The sequence below is a fragment of the Suillus subalutaceus genome (assembly GCF_016647625.1).
Source record: "Suillus subalutaceus strain FC151 chromosome Unknown DFJ58scaffold_128, whole genome shotgun sequence".
Lineage (NCBI taxonomy): Eukaryota > Fungi > Basidiomycota > Agaricomycetes > Boletales > Suillaceae > Suillus > Suillus subalutaceus.
The window spans coordinates 35,085-53,218 of NW_024540377.1; the positions used below are offsets into that span (position 1 = coordinate 35,085).

An 18,134-nucleotide genomic window follows, 5' to 3' on the forward strand; every position below is an offset into this window, starting at 1 on the left:
CCGCTATATAACACTCAAAAGCGTCGATGGAATTGGCCCCTTCCAACAATGCATGGACAGGGACGAACTACGAAAAAAAGTGAGCGAGGAGGAACTGAGAGTGGCACAAAAGAGAAGTCGGGAGAATGGGTGTTGATCGATGAAACGAACAAAACCGAGTTACTAGCCTCTGGGGGGCTGGATGCACCGCTGGCATCTACAAGTGAAGCTACCGAGAGCATGCTGCCATTCGCTGATGCAGACCTTTTGACGGATGAAGGATCGAAGTCAGACGACGGGGAGGACAGGGACTTGGACTGCCTGTCTTCCTCAGCTGTAGCCTCGGAGGGTCCATTAACGACAGAACAGCATCTTCTCATCATTCTTCAATGTTGTTTCTACGGCCCTCCTTGCATTGCAGCCTGATCTTGCTCATACACGCAACTTATCACGCACCTGGAGTGCGGCAAATTCATCACGCCCAGTACCTGGTGAAGAAATCCCGCGCAAACCAGATCTTACCCTACTAGACGATGTTGAAGCTAGGTGGGATACGATCAAAGCGGTATGCGAGTTGACATCCAGCGCATACAAACCTTCGAGCACCCTTGTGAAGACTCTCGATACCAAAGCATACCTTCTTCTAAAGCACCAACCCTGGAGACGGTTTGCGCTGCTGATATCCTTGTGCAATGGGTATCGCGATCTTCGTGTCCACCTGTACGACCATTCCGGAGGTGTCGTAAGCCCTTGCACTAACATCGATCAAGAACCAGACAGATACTTGTATATCTTGTCATGCGTTGTATTTGGTAATCTTGAGTGCATCGGATACGACACCACAATCAGCATATTCGCGCATACACTTCCGCAGACTCTCAAAACACATTCTACTTGCCTCCTGCAGAACGAAGGTTCATCCCAGGACGTCGCACCAACTCACTCCCCGGGCCAGATCGAGAGCACATCCCCCCCCAGTTCGAGAGTACATCTTCACTTGCTAGTACCACTCCTCAGATTGACTTGGAGACAGAACCTACCGAGGATAACGCCGATGAAGATGACGGTAGCTTCCCAGTGGAACTCCCAATAGAGATCCCTCAGGATCCTCTTCTCGAACCTCTGCCAGAGCCAATCGGGAAGATACGGGTCAACGACCATTTTTATGACATTTTGGATATTATTTTTTCGAGGCAGGGTCTTGTGGGCCGCGGTACTGTTTGCTATCATGTGAGGAAGAATGATGAGGAGTTTATAATCAAGGACTACTGGGCCATTGGAGGAAATAAAGAAGCCTTGAATGAAATCAAGATGATGGAGAAGATGAAAGGCGTCCGTGGTGTCCCCCAGCTGGTTGAATATTGGCTCGTTGAGGTCACCCCTGGCAAGGTGGATCAAACAGTGGAATATCGCTACAGGTCCGTGCGAAGTCTGCAGGGTACATTCCGTACTCACATTCGCAGTGGTCTTGAAACCCCGGGGACGACCTTTACACAAATTCCGCACAAAGTACGAGTTGCTGGCCTCGGTACGGGATATCGTGCAAAGTAAGTATCATACATTGTGATGCGCGAGCATTTACTGACCTATCTTTAGTTCAGAAGGAAGCAGTTGAACAACGCAATGTTCTTCACCGCGATTGTAGTCTCTTCAATGCCATGATCGAGGACGATGGTAACGGCAACCCACGGAATGCTGATAGATTGGGAGTTTGCCGTGAAGATCTTGAAGAATCAGAGTTACACTGTTGGGGGCACCATCAGTATTTCTTTTGAGTTAGTTGAGAAATCAACGTTGAACGTTGTATTTAGGGCACATTACCCTTCATGTCCCGAGCACTTCTCCTGCAGCTCCACCTCAAGACTCCAACTGATGTGCTCGAGCTTAAGGGGGCCTCAAGTTCGAGACCATACCCACCCCCCCTAATCAAGCACTGCTACCAAGACGACCTCGAGTCCATGTTCTATGTCTTCATATGGATTCTCATCGAGTTCAGGGGTCCCCTTGGCATGAAGCGTATTCTCGACAAGAGCCACAATTGGATACCGCACGAGTGGTCTGCCTCGAAGTTCAAGACATGCTGCGATAGTAAAACATCATTTTTTTGGCACGATGAGCACTACGTCAAGGAGCTTACTGAACAAATCCATCCATACTTCAAAAGCCTCATTCCTGTTGTGTTGGATTGGTATGAGCTCATGAAAAACCTGAAAAAACGTGCATTTCGACGACGTGCTTACGGTGTTGAATAAACATCTTGCGGACCTTCCGATGGATGAGCCCTCACCCGAACTCCTGGTTTCAAGGTGGTTGCTCAGGGCACTCAAGGAACAGGATGAGAAAGATGAGAAGGAGGGCCCAAGTGTTGAGGAAAAGATGTCACAGTCGGTTGCTGGGACTCTGCCGGGCAACAAGAACAAGCGAGTCATAGATTATCGATGGACGATGGAAGCTATGCCCAAGCCGAAGAGGTCCAAGACTCGGAGATAGGAACTTGAAAACGCATCTGATTCATTATGTCATTTCAATTGGATTTGTTTGAGTCACTGATGATATATATAATCGCGCTAACCTCCGCACAACATGATACCATACGACTACATCATTACTCAACCACATCATTTGTATCATGCCTGCAGGCCAACACTCGACTAATATCTCTGAACACGTTGATTCTGACTTCACTAAAATTCCACGCTGTTACCCACGCCGAGCTCGAGTCATAGTAATTGCGATACATTCCTTATTAAAAGCCATCAAGGTAAGTTTTTTGTTTCCTTCGTGCCAGTTTCTCCCTGGTGTCAGCCTCAGATGCCATCTCACGTCAGGACCCAGCTCGCACTAGCCCTAAGAAGAGGAAGACAAAGCGCAAAGCCGCGGATTCTGATGGGCAAGATGTGTCAACCAAGAAATCGCGGGCTGAGGCTGAAGCACCCATCGTCGTCGCAGCAGCCTACTCAACGTTCTGGACGTCCTGGTGCTGGAACAGGAGGTAGAGTTAGTCAACTCGAGATCATTGGAGCACTCTTGGGTGCCCCAGCACGTACCAGCCAGCCCAAAGGCTCCACCTCCCTCGACTCTAGTATCCCTACCAATCCGCTTGCTCCAGAACCCGCCTCGCAAGAGAGGCCGGATGAAGGTTTTTTTCGTTTTTTACTTGTAGTAACAGACTGATCACTCTGAATACATCAGAAGCCCCCTCCACCATATAGTGCCTCTGGCAAGCCGATGGATTCTGCGCCTTCGAGACCACAGGGGGAAAAAGCTACAGTGGCGAAGAAAACCTGCTCCCGTTGCCTCAACTGTCGAGTCCATGGATTCTGCGCCTTCGAAACCACGGGGAAAAAAAGCTACATTGACGAAGAAAACTACTCCCGTTGCCTCGACTGTCGAGCCCCCAAACCTCCAACCCAGTTTCGTACATCGTGAAGCGGGTGCACGCTTTGGTTTTTCTCAGTTAATCGTTCCCCCTGGTACAGAGCCTGACCTGCAGGCACTCAACAACCCTTTTGTGGCTGCAGCCAGGGAGAAAGCAGGCTCTTTCAGCAGGTTCTAGCTGCACGTCAGCCTGATGCTAACTCAGACTTATTCCAGAACCTGGATCCTACCCTTCGGCCAGTCAACAACGGACCGCAAGATTCAGGAGCTGAAAGCACGGAGACATCTAGTGAGGGTGGCGATGGAAATACTGACGACGACGACAACGACAACGACAACGACAACGACGACAACGACGACGACAACGACAACGACGACAACGACGACAACGACGACGACGACGACGACGACGACGACGACGGACAACGACGACGACGACGACGACGACGACGACGACGACGACGACAACGACGACGACGACGACGACGACGACGACGACGACGACGACGACGACGACGACGACGACGACGACGACGACGACGACGACGACGACGACGACGACGACGACGACGACGACGACGACGACGACGACGACGACGACGACGACGACGACGACGACGACGACGACGACGAAGATCACACGGACAATGAAGTTGGCTGGGGAGCAGCGCAGGGGCGTGTGACTGAACATCCTGGTAAGCAAAATCATGATCACCATCATGAAATACTAAACGAGCGACAGGTTTCTCAAAAGAAGATTTACCGTCTCAACCCCATGTCGCTCGTGCTCTTCCAACCGACTTCGATTTTCAATATTCACGTGATGAAGGTGACATTAACGCAGAAAAGATCTTTGGCAGATGATATCTCCAGTACTGATGATACCACGACCAAGGTATAGTTTTATTTAGTTTCCTGAAAGCCTACTAATTTTCTGTTTGTTTGGCAGCCGGCTGAACCTAAGCCAGATGATGTCTTACAGCGCCACCACCAGAAAAATGGACGCCCTCGACTTCCTGATCCACAAGTTCTTGACCTCCTACGTCACGCCGAGACAAAGTCTTCCAAGTCAAAGGACACAAACGTCAAGACTACATCAGCAAAAGTGAAGGAATCAGGTGATGGGCCTAGAGCCACTCAACTAGGCTGGTATGGTCCACGATGGAAAAACTTCCTTGAGGTTACAAAGAGCGAGTGCCGCGCCCAACACGCGATAGAGAACCCATTCCCCAAACTAGCGAAAGATTTGACAGGTTCCATCAACGAGATACTCATGGCTTCGCTCGTCGAATGGCTCGAGGGTGGTCAACAAGTCGAAGAGGGTAGGTCTTTTTTGCTGTCGAGATATTTTACTGACGTGTCTACCAGGTATTTGGCCTGATCGCAAGCATGATATGGCAAAACTGGTGTGTGCATTCATTGGCACGCATCCGATATCTAACGTGCTGTTATGTTAGCTGTATGAGGATTTATCAACGTGGCGCTCGGACCTCAAGAAGACCGTTGCCAGTATTGTGCCCTCCATGTACGACCTCATACCTCCATCTCATGTCCCACCCCAACAACGTGCTGCCTGGGTTGAAGAAGCTGCCACGGAGTTGCTCAAAGACGCTATTTTCTTATGCAACGGTGTAGATGAAAATGGGAAAACCGAAAACGCCTCTCATCCTGTGCTCCGCGAGGCTTCTATCTCTTTCTTCTATACAGGGTCTTACCGTGTTGCTCGCAGGAGACCTGAGGTCTTCCAGAAGTCTTTACCGCTAGAGTGCTTGGCACTGGTTTGCACCGCGGGTATTTTTTCGTCCTTCCATGTCCTACTAACAACACACTGACCACATGTTTGATAGGTTAATTGTGTCCTAGATGGCTTTGCTAAGAACGGCAGTGGAAAATCATTTCCGAAGTTCACCGCAAAGGAATACTCTTCTTTGTATACTGCTATGCTCACTAACCTGGAATCGATCATGCGTGACCCTTACCATGGACCGAAATTAGCACGGCAACTTCGTTCCTGGGCTGCAGCTGGATGGCAAGGAGTTTTTGCTTTCGAAGTATTGCATGCTGATGAAGTTCTCACAGGGCGGAGTCCTACAAAGTCGACGGCAATGTGAATGACGCTTCGAGACATTCTCATTTGAAAATCATCCTTGATTGACGTCTTTCTATTCTTGACATTATTGCCCCGCATTGATTCTATCTCGAGCGTCATTTAGTGTAGTATGCATCTGATTGAATGCTATTATTGATTTTGTCAATTTTTGCTTGTGTGTACATGTGTGAACAGTCGAGCAGCTAGCAGCAGCGGCACAATTATATTTTATTGGTACAAGAGCCCTTCTCTGGGTGTCTGTGAGTTATCTGTACAGAGATCTACAGAGTGAAGTAGTACTGTAGTGAGCTGTATAGAAGGGACCAAGCTGTCGGCCTGTCACACTGTACAGTTCTGTACAGTTCTGTACAGAACCGAGTGATTTACTGATGCAGGCCACGACTCAAACCCGAGTCTGTTCCCCTGCTCTGTATACCCATGACCTCATGCTATGGTATCATTGATGAGAGAAGTTTGAGCTAGGTCGTTCAACTGATAGATAATATTGAGTGCCAATATCGCGGACAGCATCAGTAAATTCACACATTCCTTAACAGTCCTTAATCAGCTTATCTCACTTATTTCAAAACCTTGTTTTCTCTCTCTCACATCATTCACCTGGCACATCTTGTATTTTTTTAATGTGAAACATAATAAAACATGTCCATTAATACATCTCAACATTTTTTTTCTTAATACATTCAAGTTGAAATTTCGGACAAGTAGATCCACTTTCAACAAGGTGGTTAAGTGTGAATAAGTCTGTTTAAGGGCAAAATAAGGAATGTGTGAATTTCCTGATGGCCAGAGGAACAAACTTACAGCCCCCTTGGCCTTGTACCAGCGGGTGAACTCTGCCAGAGTCTCTTTCTCCGTGTCGCTACTATCGAAGGTCTCTTCTGCGTCGATCCTTGCCATGGTTCCAGCTGCAGACTTCTTCCAAGCATGTATTAGTTAGTATAATTACCTAGCTACAAGGATGCATAGTACTTACTTTATATTTCTGGGCCTCTTGCCAGCGCATGACTTGAAGTCGGTCAGGAGTTTTGGGTTCGGTCGCGCTGAGGTCGACATGTTCAGGAACTTGTAGTAATCTGGGCCGCTTGGTGGGCCATCTGAGCGTGATTTCGACTGTCTACAGAGGTACTTAGTTAGTTGGTTGTATTTAAATCTAAACTTACCATAGGCCCTGGTCGCTTGGTTTCAAAGGTAAAACTGAATGCCTGTAGTTTCGAAGGTAGTTCAAGCTTGATCTTATGTGCGTCGTCCAACATAGTGCGAGTTAACGATGGACTTAGAGAAATTTTTCGAAAAAGGTACCTCACTGAAATCCAATCGTATGCAGACTGTCGAAAGAGTGGATTTCCCGGGTCAGTCAACGTTGGAATAGCAAGCATTTGAAGAGAATAAATGGACGTCGGAAAAGACATGGTGGCGAAGTCCGAAAAGGATCTGTTTACGTTTGTAGCTGTGGACCAAACCGAAACGAAGGCTTTGCTTCAAAATCTACGATACGTCGGATTTGCATCGGATTAACAGCTAGGTACGTTTTGTGTCTGCTCACTTGCGCTTTCTCCCTCGGAATATGGTCTGATCAGTTTCTCACTTCCGCAGTGAGTACTGTAACTGCAGGACAAAAAGCCGGACAGCCGCGCTATACTCATATGGAACCCACAGGTTGTCGATCGCATTAATCTTTAGAGGTGTACGGAGTCTTCAACTTGTGACTACCATTTTTGGCCCATGTCACGGGTGGTAACAAAGCGCGGCTTTCCATATAAACGTTGTTTACATAGATACATTTTACTGTCAGCAGCCTGGGACTAGTACTGTGCTGTGTATCTACTATGGCTGCGCGCTCAATACCGATATGGGGTGCACCAGGAGCAGCCTGTCGCCTGTCTGTTTTCCGGATAAGGAAATCTGTGACTTGCTCTCCGTATTGAGGGGTGCATATATCAGCATGATCCAAAACTCACAACGGTCTATGAGACGGAGCATAATGTCATTCAGGTCGCTCGCTTTAATCTCTCCAGAACCTTGGCGGAAGGAAAATAATCTTCCAACCTGCGAATCATTCTCTCCACGGTGTTCAAGTAGTCATCCAAATCTGAAACTAGTTCTTCCTGAGAACATGGCGGAGGAAATTTCTCTCGAAAGGCCTCCTGGAATGCGGCGTCAGCTTGTTCTACAGTTAAGCTAAAGACTGTTAGCCTCTGTCATGGAGACCATGGAAAGACTCACGTCGCAAGCAACTGCTCCTGTTCTTGTTCGCGTTCCTCTTCCCATTGGGTGACGTCCAGTATCCACTCCTTACATCCTTGATACGCGTCTTCCATAATCTGTTTCTCACTGTCGGAAAGTCCGTGTTGAAACAATAGCTTAGACGGTATATCGTGACCCGGGAAGCATCCCGGAAAATAGTCGTTCAGATGTTTTGCAAGCATACACGACTCCGGTGCCGTCATAAGGTAGTAAACATGCTATCTGAAATGAAGCTAAAACGAGGTCGAGCTTGAAACCTGAGAAACGCACCAATAGACACAGATTCTTAGTGACCAAGATATAATGCAGCCTGTCACGTTCGTCGTTCGTAGCATAATCTTGGATTTTCTTTAGCTCTCTTTCTGTGAGTAGTATCATGTCTGGATCAGAACTAAGTTCCTTCGCATAGTACTTCTGCCACGACAACGCAACAGAAGACGCCTCGACTGCATATCTCCGGAAAGTGTCAACCATGGCTAGGCAATCAAGTAAATCTGGGATCTGTCCCAGAATCAAAGTGGGGTGCAGGATGTTCCGTGCCGCGTAGAAGACAAGCGCAGGTGGTATCTGTGTATTTGCAGATGCGGGTTCATTGTCTAGAATCGACGAGATATGGTCTGTATTAGTGAATGAGGTTTGAGCTTTGCGCACTACAGATAATGAACACGAAGCACACCATATGTTGCTCGGTGGGCTTCGGCATTATATTGACCACGCATTCCCGACGCCGTCGCAGGTAGTATCATTGGATGATGAAAATCTTGCATGACTCGACGGTATACTAGTATATGGACTAGCTAGAGGGCCCGGGCTAGTGACGGAAACTTCAGGTTTAGCACGGGAATGATGTTGAAGTATCATCTTATATATATATATAAGACGCGTCAAGTCAGGTGACTCGTGATTGTGGTTCTCTTAGTAAGTATGTGGCACAATTATAAGACTGGTACAAAATGTTCCGTCGAAAACTATTCATCTTCTTCGTCTGAGTCCCCAAACAAACAGGGCCCCCGATACATATCATCGTCATCTATTCTACTGCATTGTACATCCCGGGGAGAGACTCGATGCGCGAGTGCAGTAGGGATGCAAGGTGACTCTGTTTGTATCTCCGACTCTGCCACCGTCAACATACAAAGTGGCTCGTTCTGAGCTGTGATTTTCATGTCTTTGACTAGATTGGAATGATCAGGCGAAGGTCTTTCTTCCGACTGTGAACCTTCAGAATGTTGAGAATGATGGCGACAACGGTCGGTGGTTTCCCCCAAGTGCTCTTCCACCTCGTCGTTCATCGTCGCCTTGGATTGATCTTCGCATTCTGATTTGACCGGTTGCAGACTTATCGTCGAATTATGTGGTGGATTCCATATATGTGCTGTTTCGTCCAAACGACACCTGACATAGCCGACACCCTCCCGACCGCGAGTAAAAGTGATATCATCATTGTCGTGCGTCTCCACGATCTCAAGGTTTAGAATCTTTCCGATGGTCGCCCATGGGTCCGGGTCGTTGAGAATGTCCAAAGGCAATCCAGTGTCATGTATATCTGAGCCGAAAGAAGAAAATCCGTGTGACGAATTGAAAGAGTGTGATTCCACAGGTTCGGTTCGAGTGGTAAAATATGGGGGCTTGAAAGGTGTAAGATGTCCCGCGTTAGATATCTCAGTGAAGGATTTCACAGCCGCTTCCGAAGCTTTGGCAGCGTGGAACATCTTCTGAGCCTTCTGAGGAGTTATAGGACCGTATTGTGTTTCGAAGGATGAGGCTGAAAATTGCTTAACATCACTCGTGTGGCAGAGAGACTGTGATATAGGACTGCTGCACTTGATGGAGCTATCCCATCCGAAGGACCCAGGAGAATCGTGCGTAACAATGGGTGCAGGGGAACCAATCGGAGAAGTGGAGGAGGATGGCGATCGTGGTAAGAAATGTTCGTGGTTGGAACTCCATCCACCACGCAACTGTGAAAAGGAACCCTGCGATGAGGGTGGTGACGTGTCCATGTCGAGAATGTACTCCTCTTTTCCTTGAGAATTAGAACCAAAAGAAAACGGAAAGCTGTTTGACGGAGGTGTGGGATATCCCTGCGGGTCTAAAAGATCGTGGGTGAGTATGGATCCACGAAGGTTTTCTCTATCATCATCGTTATCCATTGGGAACAAATGGCTAGCGCTTCCTGAAGATCGACTGGTGTGAAAGAAAATGTCACTAGACGTTCCTTGAAACTAGGATATGGTCAGCGTCCTACTCGGATGCTCACCGTTCTCTCTGATTTTACCTGAACGTCCGACTCGCTGTCAGCATCGATAGGCAGGGGAGGATCTTCGTCGGGATCAATGCCAGGGTCGCCATCTTCGGTGTGGGATGGCTTTCCTTGCAAGGGAAGGCCAATCATTTCTGACAGAGGGATTGATAATATGCGGTCAATTGCATCACGATAGGCCACCGCTGACACGATCAGCGCATAGTATATAAGACAGGTCGAGATATATCAGGGGATATATCACATACGATCAGAAAGATCAAGCGTTCGAAGTATCTTCGAAGGTTGTTTGCGGCGGTTTGGGGCGCCGAATGAGGTGCCGTGGGCGAATGATGGGTCGCGCGATGTGCTTATACTATGCGCTATGGAGGGGCGACTGCCTTTGATTTTCGCGTCTCGTTGTGCATGAGCCAGATTGATTTGATGTAAAACAGACTTCAGGGACATCCTTTCAGGCTTTCCCCTTTCTTCCTTTGTGTTGCATAATGCAGCTGCCAATCTCTGTTGACCGAAATGTCGCTTCTGAACCCGACCTGTACTGTCTTTGGTCCGCGCTCGAGCAGCATTCCTATATATACGAAATCTGAGTAACCATGATAAATTTTGGTGTCCACTAACCTTTTCCCTCCCATGTAGTTAGCGCCTGTCATCCTTAACGTTTGAATATGTGGTTGGCCGAGTAAGTAAGGTTTCAGTCTGAATCAAACGCGTCGCGTAATGTGCACGTGGTTTTTAGTCACATCATGCATTCTTGGCAATTGCCGACGACCCAACTTGTCCGTCCTAGCAAGCCTAGTGAAGGCCACCAGTGGCATGTGCGATTTCTTCCTTGTTCACAGTCTTCAGAAGCTTCAATTTCCACACCTTCTCGAATCCAAGAGATTTGTCAGTAACTGTAGCGATCGTTGCAGATAAGCTAACCTATTTTCATTCACCGTTCCTCGTCTCGACTCTCGAGTGCTTGAACTGATCACTGATCACTGATCAACGTGATATTAAATCAGCTGCGGGATGTATTGCATATATCGTCGATGTTAGCATATCAAAGGAGTACCGGAACCCTGTGACCAGAGTCCAATGTGCCACTTCGTGGAGGTCTCTCACTCTAGTGGCACTTCCAATCAGCAAGCGCTAGGGAGTTGAGCCGGTTGTCGAGACAGGTCGCTACAATATCGGGTCACTTGTGTGCACGTTGGTATAATTCTTCTGTGGCTTCCTTCTATAATCACCTGGTGACACGCGAAGCTATTTAGCTCTCCCATACTCGAACGCGGTGAGTGAACAATATGCCCAGATCAAATGTTTATGTTGTGAACTTCCTTCTGACTTCGCAACTATCTTCATCTACGCGGCGCTTCTCCCGTTATCAGAGGATCCTGACTATCATCGACGTCTTCGCGCCACATGGCGTCCACCGTCTAGCCTGAGCTAGGTGCTTTCTGGATGTCACCAGACCCTTGGACCATGTGGCGATACCGTGCTGATCACCTGAATAGAACACCCGGAAAGAACACGTGTAGGTACATACAATGGGGGTAATGGACACGACGCTAGTACTGACAAAACACTAAAAATTTAAAGGTACAATCTCATGCGAAAAACATCCTGGCCAGCATGGATGAGTGAGTTTGTGTGTAGCCCGATCGCCACTGGCTAAGGTTAAATGACTGCTTCTCACAAGTACTCGAACTCGCTACAGTTGCACCATCGCTGTCCATGTACCGTAAACTCGCATCAAAGTGATACTCGGCGCGAGCGCAGACCTTCTGTAAAATGTGAGAGATGGTATTAGTTACAGCTCCAAAGCGTTGACAAAAATAGTCGTACATCCGCATCTTCGAGAGAATAGTCAGAAAATTACTTGATAAAAGATGCAGAAGCACGTACAATACACAGGGGCAGGTATGGAGACAGATCGAGTTGCGCTCACATACGCGTGGCAGAGAGTATATGCCACCTCTTGTATACTTAAGAGTGCATGGATTTAGTTGGTACTTGTACTTGTACGATCTTCGGCTGAAACTTACGGCCTAATATCAAAGTTGAAGATTTCATCCTTCAACACTATGTAGTGGGCAGGTCGGCTTGCTGGAAATCACCAGAAATAATCAGTTAATCTGAATATCGCTGCACATACTGTACACCAACTTCCAAGGATCCCACCGTGGGACAGGAGGTAAAAGTCCTTGGCAATCGGGTTGGCAATACCTTCGCTGGCGACAAACCCAGCTTGCACGTTGCCGCTCTTTCGATCTCCATCTTGACTATGAGAACTACTCAATAAGGAACAAAAGCGCAGGAAGAGGTACGTACGGGTTTGTCGGGAAGAAGCGAACGTGATGTCTGCGAGGAAAGTCAGCAGTCATTGCTTGCCCGTCTGAAGTGGAAGATTACCTCTTCCCCACGATAAGGTAGGTGATTAGAGGCGGAGGGTCCTTTAATTTGACTTCAGCCCAAACCCTTCTCACAGCCTCTAGATAAATAAATTCATCAATATTCTGCAAAATCTTATTGTCTTCGACGAACCTTTGATGTCTTGGAACTCTAGTTCACCGACACCTGCATATTCACCTTCAGAGAGACCGTCTCTGAAGAACATGAGTTTTTTGGGGGCTTTCCCATTGACCTTGCCATATCGTGTAATGGCGTCCTGCAAATGATAAATTGATTGTCCCGACAGCCAGAAGGCAATGCGTACATAAACCATAGGACCGAGCTCGCCTATTCTCTCTTGTCGCGGCTGTTGCACCCTCGATGTTGCACTGTACTTGACGCCGTGCCGGTCATACGAAAAGACGACACTGGCAACCGAGGGCTTGTTCTGGATACCGGGTCCAGGATGACCAACATCGGCCCCTGGAAATGAACGTCAGTGTCAGTGCAAATGTCGGATCGTTGATGGCATCACAGACCGAAAAATATGAAATCTTCTTTGGTGAACCAGTCATATGCAGGCGATGATGGAATGGAGTTCACTCCTGTTAATCGAGCGTTGATTCTGTAGGCAGATGAGCTTCACAAAAATTATGTTTTAAAATATCACGCACTTGATTGCGATGTTATTGCAATATTGGTCAAGTTGTCTCCCTGAAAACTTCGCAATGTTGTCTTCCCGCTGTGAAATACGTGTTGAGAAATAACTAACTGTCAGGATATCAAGCTGAACCCACCACACACTGAGTAGATACCTAGTCGTGAGGTCAAGTCAGCCCAGAAAGTTGTGATCAATGACGACACCTACGCCAAGGGTGACATCCCCCGCTCTCTTGACATCTTGGCGGATGTCAGCGGCAGATTGAGGCAGGATGACTAGCACGATCTCAGGTGGCTTGTTATAACCAGGAGGGGCTCCGGCTGAAACCAATGCCAGCGAGCATGCCTCCTTAATATCCTTCGAAATTACATTCAGTACAAACCAAAACTTCAAAAAAAAAGCGGACTTACCCGATCCACCGAGCCAACCCCACTACCTCGTTTGTATGACGGCTTAGCTCTCACACCTACAATAAATCGTGAACAGCACTCTCACAAACCTAAAAAAATCGTACTCATTCCTGGAATATGATGGTGAATACCAGAATTTCAACAGCGCGATCAGCATACCTCGTGCAGTGCAACACTGTTCAAGTGTGTCCATAAACGCTTTGATAACGTTTTGATCGAGCCTTAGACTGTAATCTACAACTGCCCACGCTCTGATGATCTCGGGGGAATGTAGATGTTGCCTCGTTATGTTCCAGGCTCCGTTGTTTACATCCTGTGGCAAAATCTCACTAAATTGAGCAATATGCGAAAAAAGCTACTTGCCGCCGGCTGTTTTTTGCCGTAGAAAATGGTAGGTGGTTTGAGAAGTTGACCTTGTAATGTGATCGGTTTCTCCGAGATTTCCATTCCTGCATCTTGAATATAAGGTGAGGTAGCATACTCAAGTGTCTGGGCGAAAATGGTTAATAAATCTCAACTTCGGCTAAGGACTTACGGGAGGTTGCACTCGGTCGCCTTTCTGGCCAACAATCATTTCCAGCCGTTTCTCTGGCCTGAATTTAGAAAAATCAACCATCATGGCCGTCATGTTCTGCGGTAATTTACGGGTGTACCGCTGGCCTGCGGCCACAGTGCAGAGTTCAGCCGGGATGACGGTGTTTTTTCCAGACCCACGGCTCAATTCAATGCCAATGATGTCAGGAAATGATAGTCGTATGTTGTATGTTTTGTAGTAGTAATCCTGCGTAAATGTCAATCATATGCAGGATGAGACGATGAAAGCAACTGATGCAGAGCGTACCGCCACTGTTGTGGGAAGGGATGTGCCGTCTTCTTGCTCTTGAGTGAACGGAAAACGTCCAGCTGCTTCAACGAGACCAACAATTTTCTTCGTCACAGTTTTCTTTGGTAACTTTATGTCGACAAGGACATTCCGGAAAAATTGACTGAGGATATTCCATTCTTTGCTATGCTTTTTGTAGCTGAGGGCTCGTGCATTCCCTCGAATGTTCAAAACCTCTAGAGCAATGTCCACAAACGGCCCCGGTTTATACCTAATGGGGAACACGATGAGATGTAATAGAAGCGATATGCATGACGTACATTGCGGCTGCACTGATATCGACATTCACGAGAACTCGGCCGATTGCCGGTCTGACACTCCTACGCACTAACGTGAGGAATGATCAATAGGATCTGTAACATGACGTACTGAAAAAATCCACGAAACAGCTGAAGACCTCCGCGAAGATCTTTTGAGCCGCCACTGGTGAAGTACGCTCTTCCATTATTCGGGTACTTACTGAAGGAGATTCAGTGATACTATTAACCGCGTAATGTATGGCTCACAGATTCGGGGCCTGGCGAATAATGAATTGCAGGAGATTTAGTGCAACGGAGACCTTTGGCGTCTGATCGCTGATTTTTCCGGTGAGAAATTTCTTGAGGTCGCTGTAGCATACATGTCATGAGATATGCTTGAACTGGAACTGGAAATGCGTACTCGAATGTCACTGTCTCGCCCGCGACGCGAGCTACCTTAATTGTAACTCGACCCTTGCCGGGAACGACAAGTGTGTACTGTAACCGATATCAGCCTGAGAACACTGGACCACGACCGAGAGCATACGTTTCCCGAAGTGCCATCGGGGAGATCCAGCGGCGCGGCAGAGTATAGGATGCTCTTTCCGTCAAACAAACACAGACGAAAGACCCTGGGTGCTTCGTGGTTTTGGAGTCTTTCAACTATTCGATGTCTCCATCGAACATTTTCCACATCAGGTGTCATTACTGAAGAAGATTTATTCGAACAGAGTAGTTGCTACTGGCACGAAGGCGCACGCACCAACTGCATAAATTTATTTAGGACGATGATGACCCCCGGTCAAGCAGATATGTACTCACCATCGTATTGCTCGTATGCTTTGACTGGGATTTGTGTTACGTCGAAAGCATTTGCGTAGACAGGCATGGGTCTACGTTGGCCCAACGGCACAGTAGACGCCGAAGCCGTTTGGGAAGATATGTCTATCATATGGTTGCTAAAGGATGTAGTCCGAGAAACGAAGATGTGACAGGGTTTATAAAGATACAATGTGCTGTTTGAAACAGAATTATGGACAGATGGTGCGAGTCGGCGATGGCGAGATGACTATCATACGCTATGATTCGCCTGGCTGCAAGAATTGTACAATGTCCGACCGACTCGGATTTAGTCCTCGTGAACAATAAAATTGGAATTTCTCCCAAGCTCGTGTTCAAGAAGACGAAGGTCACAGTTCGGCGGCCTCAAGGCGGTTGGAAGAGAAACAATGAGCAGATGAGTCAAGGAAAAAGGAGGTATTTTCCCAAAATCCTACTTTGAACTCGAACCACGTGTAAATCGTGTTTGGACTGAACACGTTGTTAGCTACAACGATTTTGACATCGACGCGTGCGTCGTCCAGCATCTTCGACGCTTTGGACCGCGATGGAGGCAACAAGAGAGATGGAAGAACAAGATATCGGTTTGCTTTATCCTTCTCGATCAGGGTCCTGCACAGGATCAACTGAAACTATCGCCTCAAGGCTGCCATCTCGGCAGCCTTCCCCAACCGAATTACATGTTCCGATCCATCATGATGGTATCGAATCGTTTCAAGACCCTTCGAGTCCACTCAAGTCGCCCTCACTGTCCAACGTTCAGGATACACATTTTGGACTTCGCCTGGTTGGGCAAAAGACCGTGACACGCTCTAGGACTCTTCCTCATCTGGCAAAATCTGATGCAGCGTTACATCTAAGTTCAGAGCTCGCTGGCTTTGAGTTCGAGCGAGATAAGGCGTTGCGAATGTCCCAATGGGTCTTGGCTTTCGCTATAGGTCAGTGCCACGTAACATACTTGAACCATCTCCCACGTCATACCTTGCACCACAGTCAATTTTGATCTGGATGTCGGTCCTGTCATTTGCGGGGTACATCCACCCTTGTATCTGGCCCCCGCAGAGAAGGATAACATGTAAGAATTTATCTTCCCCATCAGTCTGATTGGGTGTTGAAATACATTTTCAAGTGCTTTCTCATGCTTCCCGGATTCCCTGCAATTCGAACAAGGATCAGAAGTACATTCTTTTCGCATCCAAGATCTCGGCGTATCGCACAAACACATCGTTCTAGACCACGGTATCAACAGACCAGATAGCATCGATGGATACCTTTATGGATATTCGCATTTTTCCCAGAGAAGAGACAACACCTCGAAGCGAGGATACCAGCAGGTGAATCAATATTCACATGTCGAACCACTTTGCTGACATTGAGCAGACTTCTCTCGTTCTTCTCTCGCACCTACAGTACCCTGCACTATTTACCATCCTAATTATGAAACTTGGGCCCTTGTTCCTAACCCATGGTGTACCTATGTTGGAAACGGCATGTCATAATATTGCCAACTGGTACGTGTGTCGCTTGGGCTTATTTCGGGTTTTAATCGATTAAATATTATCTGCCAAAGAAAGGTGCAGCCCATCGCCGGGTTTGACTACTGAGCTAGGATTTCTAGGCTCAGTTCTGCATGTCGAGTTGCCCATGAATGCAGACATTCAGCAATTGACAGAGACTGCATCTTTTCATGAGAAATTTGACCCCACTTTGCATGTAACCGAGTTCTCCATTGCTGTGGATCTTTGACTGAACCGTATCAGCTACTGTCTTCTATAGCTCCACTTGACCCGCCTCCAATATCCATATTTGAGGCCTCCTTGTCCCATTTATGGTCAATATGGGAGTGCCTAATACTTTGTGAGCCGATCTTGGTATTCGGATCTTCTCCCGCAGCCACGAGTCAAGCAGTTTGGTGGCTCAGGGATCTGTTACGTCCTGTGCGCTGTCTGCTTTCCATTTGTTGAATCGAAGGCTGACACATTCCATCCTCAGATACCTCTTGCGAACGATTTTCGTCCTTACTTCACCATTCATGACAAGGATCACGCCCTTCTGGTCAATAAACTCCCACCTAAATCTGGCCTTATCTTGGGTGTGACCAATCCATTCTTCCAGAAGTCATGCGCCCATTGGCCTCACGTCTTGAGTGTAGGGCTGAAATCAAGGTGTGTCTGAGGTTGCTTGGGTTCTCAACTCTCATCACTCAAATTTACTACAGTCCGCGTCGCCAGGGGGATGCGACCATTATGGCAGGGCCGCCACCTGGATGGTGTACAAGAACTCATCGCCGATACATTTCCAAAGACCGCCAATTATTAGCGGCTATCGAGAAAGCTTGTCATGCAAGCGTCCAACACAGTCCGTATCCCAAATTATGATCAGTGCTGTAACTTACTCATCATTCTCAGGGATACAAGCATCTTTGGATCTAAGAAGACACTTGAGTTCGCGCACCAACGCTATGTTAGTTCCTTTGAACAGATACCTCAATACTCTGATACCCTCTCCGACGGAACGTACCACTGTTTCCGATTGTCGACGCCTAAAACCCTTCAGCACTGCTGACTTTTTCTCTTCGCTGAAGGCGAATGGCTCCCCTCTGCCGTTTAAGTCCGTGACTAAGCGGAGAGAATTTTATGAAAGGTGGCTGAAAACGCCAGCATTTGGGTTGTGGTTGGCTCAGCAAGAGGAAGTAGTGCATAGGACACTGCAGGACAAATGGGCTGGCTGATATGGCGATTGATTCCTGCCGAG

The 18,134-nt window shown here is 47.6% G+C and overlaps 8 protein-coding genes across 8 annotated transcripts; 3 read left to right on the plus strand and 5 right to left on the minus strand.

The window, feature by feature from the left end:
* Positions 1–48: 48 nt before the first annotated feature.
* Positions 49–2,469, plus strand: DFJ58DRAFT_845101 (uncharacterized protein; the record flags this gene model as incomplete). Its single annotated transcript, XM_041393129.1, is given in 8 exon segments — positions 49–315; positions 401–721; positions 829–1,397; positions 1,417–1,526; positions 1,576–1,653; positions 1,682–1,741; positions 1,816–2,167; positions 2,286–2,469. 8 exon segments carry the CDS (start codon positions 49–51, stop codon positions 2,467–2,469), a joined length of 1,941 nt encoding a protein of 646 aa, XP_041239354.1.
* Positions 2,470–2,790: 321 nt separating this feature from the next.
* Positions 2,791–5,468, plus strand: DFJ58DRAFT_845102 (uncharacterized protein; the record flags this gene model as incomplete). The annotated part of the gene is made up of 8 exons (XM_041393130.1): positions 2,791–3,118; positions 3,192–3,528; positions 3,574–4,052; positions 4,218–4,252; positions 4,307–4,679; positions 4,726–4,763; positions 4,815–5,135; positions 5,205–5,468. 8 exons carry the CDS (start codon positions 2,791–2,793, stop codon positions 5,466–5,468), a joined length of 2,175 nt encoding a protein of 724 aa, XP_041239355.1.
* A 361-nt stretch (positions 5,469–5,829) lies between these two features.
* On the minus strand, positions 5,830–6,876 carry DFJ58DRAFT_845103 (uncharacterized protein; the record flags this gene model as incomplete). The annotated part of the gene is made up of 4 exons (XM_041393131.1): positions 5,830–5,895; positions 6,269–6,382; positions 6,441–6,581; positions 6,628–6,876. The coding sequence occupies 4 exons, from the start codon at positions 6,874–6,876 to the stop codon at positions 5,830–5,832; spliced, it is 570 nt and encodes a 189-aa protein (XP_041239356.1).
* A 124-nt stretch (positions 6,877–7,000) lies between these two features.
* Positions 7,001–8,542, minus strand: DFJ58DRAFT_808965 (uncharacterized protein). The gene is made up of 4 exons (XM_041391329.1): positions 8,388–8,542; positions 7,982–8,328; positions 7,691–7,929; positions 7,001–7,645 (listed from the first exon to the last, which is right to left on the minus strand). Exons 1-4 carry the CDS (start codon positions 8,476–8,478, stop codon positions 7,456–7,458), a joined length of 867 nt encoding a protein of 288 aa, XP_041239357.1. The 5' UTR covers positions 8,479–8,542; the 3' UTR covers positions 7,001–7,455.
* A 119-nt stretch (positions 8,543–8,661) lies between these two features.
* Positions 8,662–9,449, minus strand: DFJ58DRAFT_808967 (uncharacterized protein; the record flags this gene model as incomplete). The annotated part of the gene is made up of 1 exon (XM_041391330.1): positions 8,662–9,449. A coding segment is annotated over exon 1 (740 nt), but the record flags the coding sequence as incomplete, so codon positions are not given.
* A 600-nt stretch (positions 9,450–10,049) lies between these two features.
* Positions 10,050–10,669, minus strand: DFJ58DRAFT_808970 (uncharacterized protein). The gene is made up of 2 exons (XM_041391331.1): positions 10,593–10,669; positions 10,050–10,542 (listed from the first exon to the last, which is right to left on the minus strand). Exons 1-2 carry the CDS (start codon positions 10,622–10,624, stop codon positions 10,215–10,217), a joined length of 360 nt encoding a protein of 119 aa, XP_041239359.1. The 5' UTR covers positions 10,625–10,669; the 3' UTR covers positions 10,050–10,214.
* Positions 10,670–11,390: 721 nt separating this feature from the next.
* DFJ58DRAFT_77497 (Piwi-domain-containing protein) lies at positions 11,391–15,709 on the minus strand. Its single transcript, XM_041389403.1, has 25 exons — positions 15,363–15,709; positions 15,088–15,248; positions 14,962–15,038; positions 14,808–14,909; positions 14,671–14,760; positions 14,562–14,621; positions 14,260–14,512; positions 13,954–14,199; positions 13,782–13,907; positions 13,578–13,731; positions 13,523–13,528; positions 13,419–13,474; positions 13,216–13,365; positions 13,145–13,162; positions 13,022–13,089; positions 12,887–12,972; positions 12,673–12,830; positions 12,501–12,624; positions 12,369–12,447; positions 12,288–12,317; positions 12,123–12,238; positions 12,002–12,062; positions 11,862–11,941; positions 11,802–11,809; positions 11,391–11,740 (listed from the first exon to the last, which is right to left on the minus strand). The coding sequence occupies exons 1-25, from the start codon at positions 15,490–15,492 to the stop codon at positions 11,564–11,566; spliced, it is 2,616 nt and encodes an 871-aa protein (XP_041239360.1). The 5' UTR covers positions 15,493–15,709; the 3' UTR covers positions 11,391–11,563.
* A 218-nt stretch (positions 15,710–15,927) lies between these two features.
* On the plus strand, positions 15,928–18,111 carry DFJ58DRAFT_718220 (uncharacterized protein; the record flags this gene model as incomplete). The annotated part of the gene is made up of 9 exons (XM_041384449.1): positions 15,928–16,318; positions 16,374–16,455; positions 16,510–16,714; positions 16,761–16,891; positions 16,955–17,093; positions 17,141–17,317; positions 17,373–17,545; positions 17,599–17,738; positions 17,789–18,111. The coding sequence occupies 9 exons, from the start codon at positions 15,928–15,930 to the stop codon at positions 18,109–18,111; spliced, it is 1,761 nt and encodes a 586-aa protein (XP_041239361.1).
* Between the last annotated feature and the right edge of the window lie 23 nt (positions 18,112–18,134).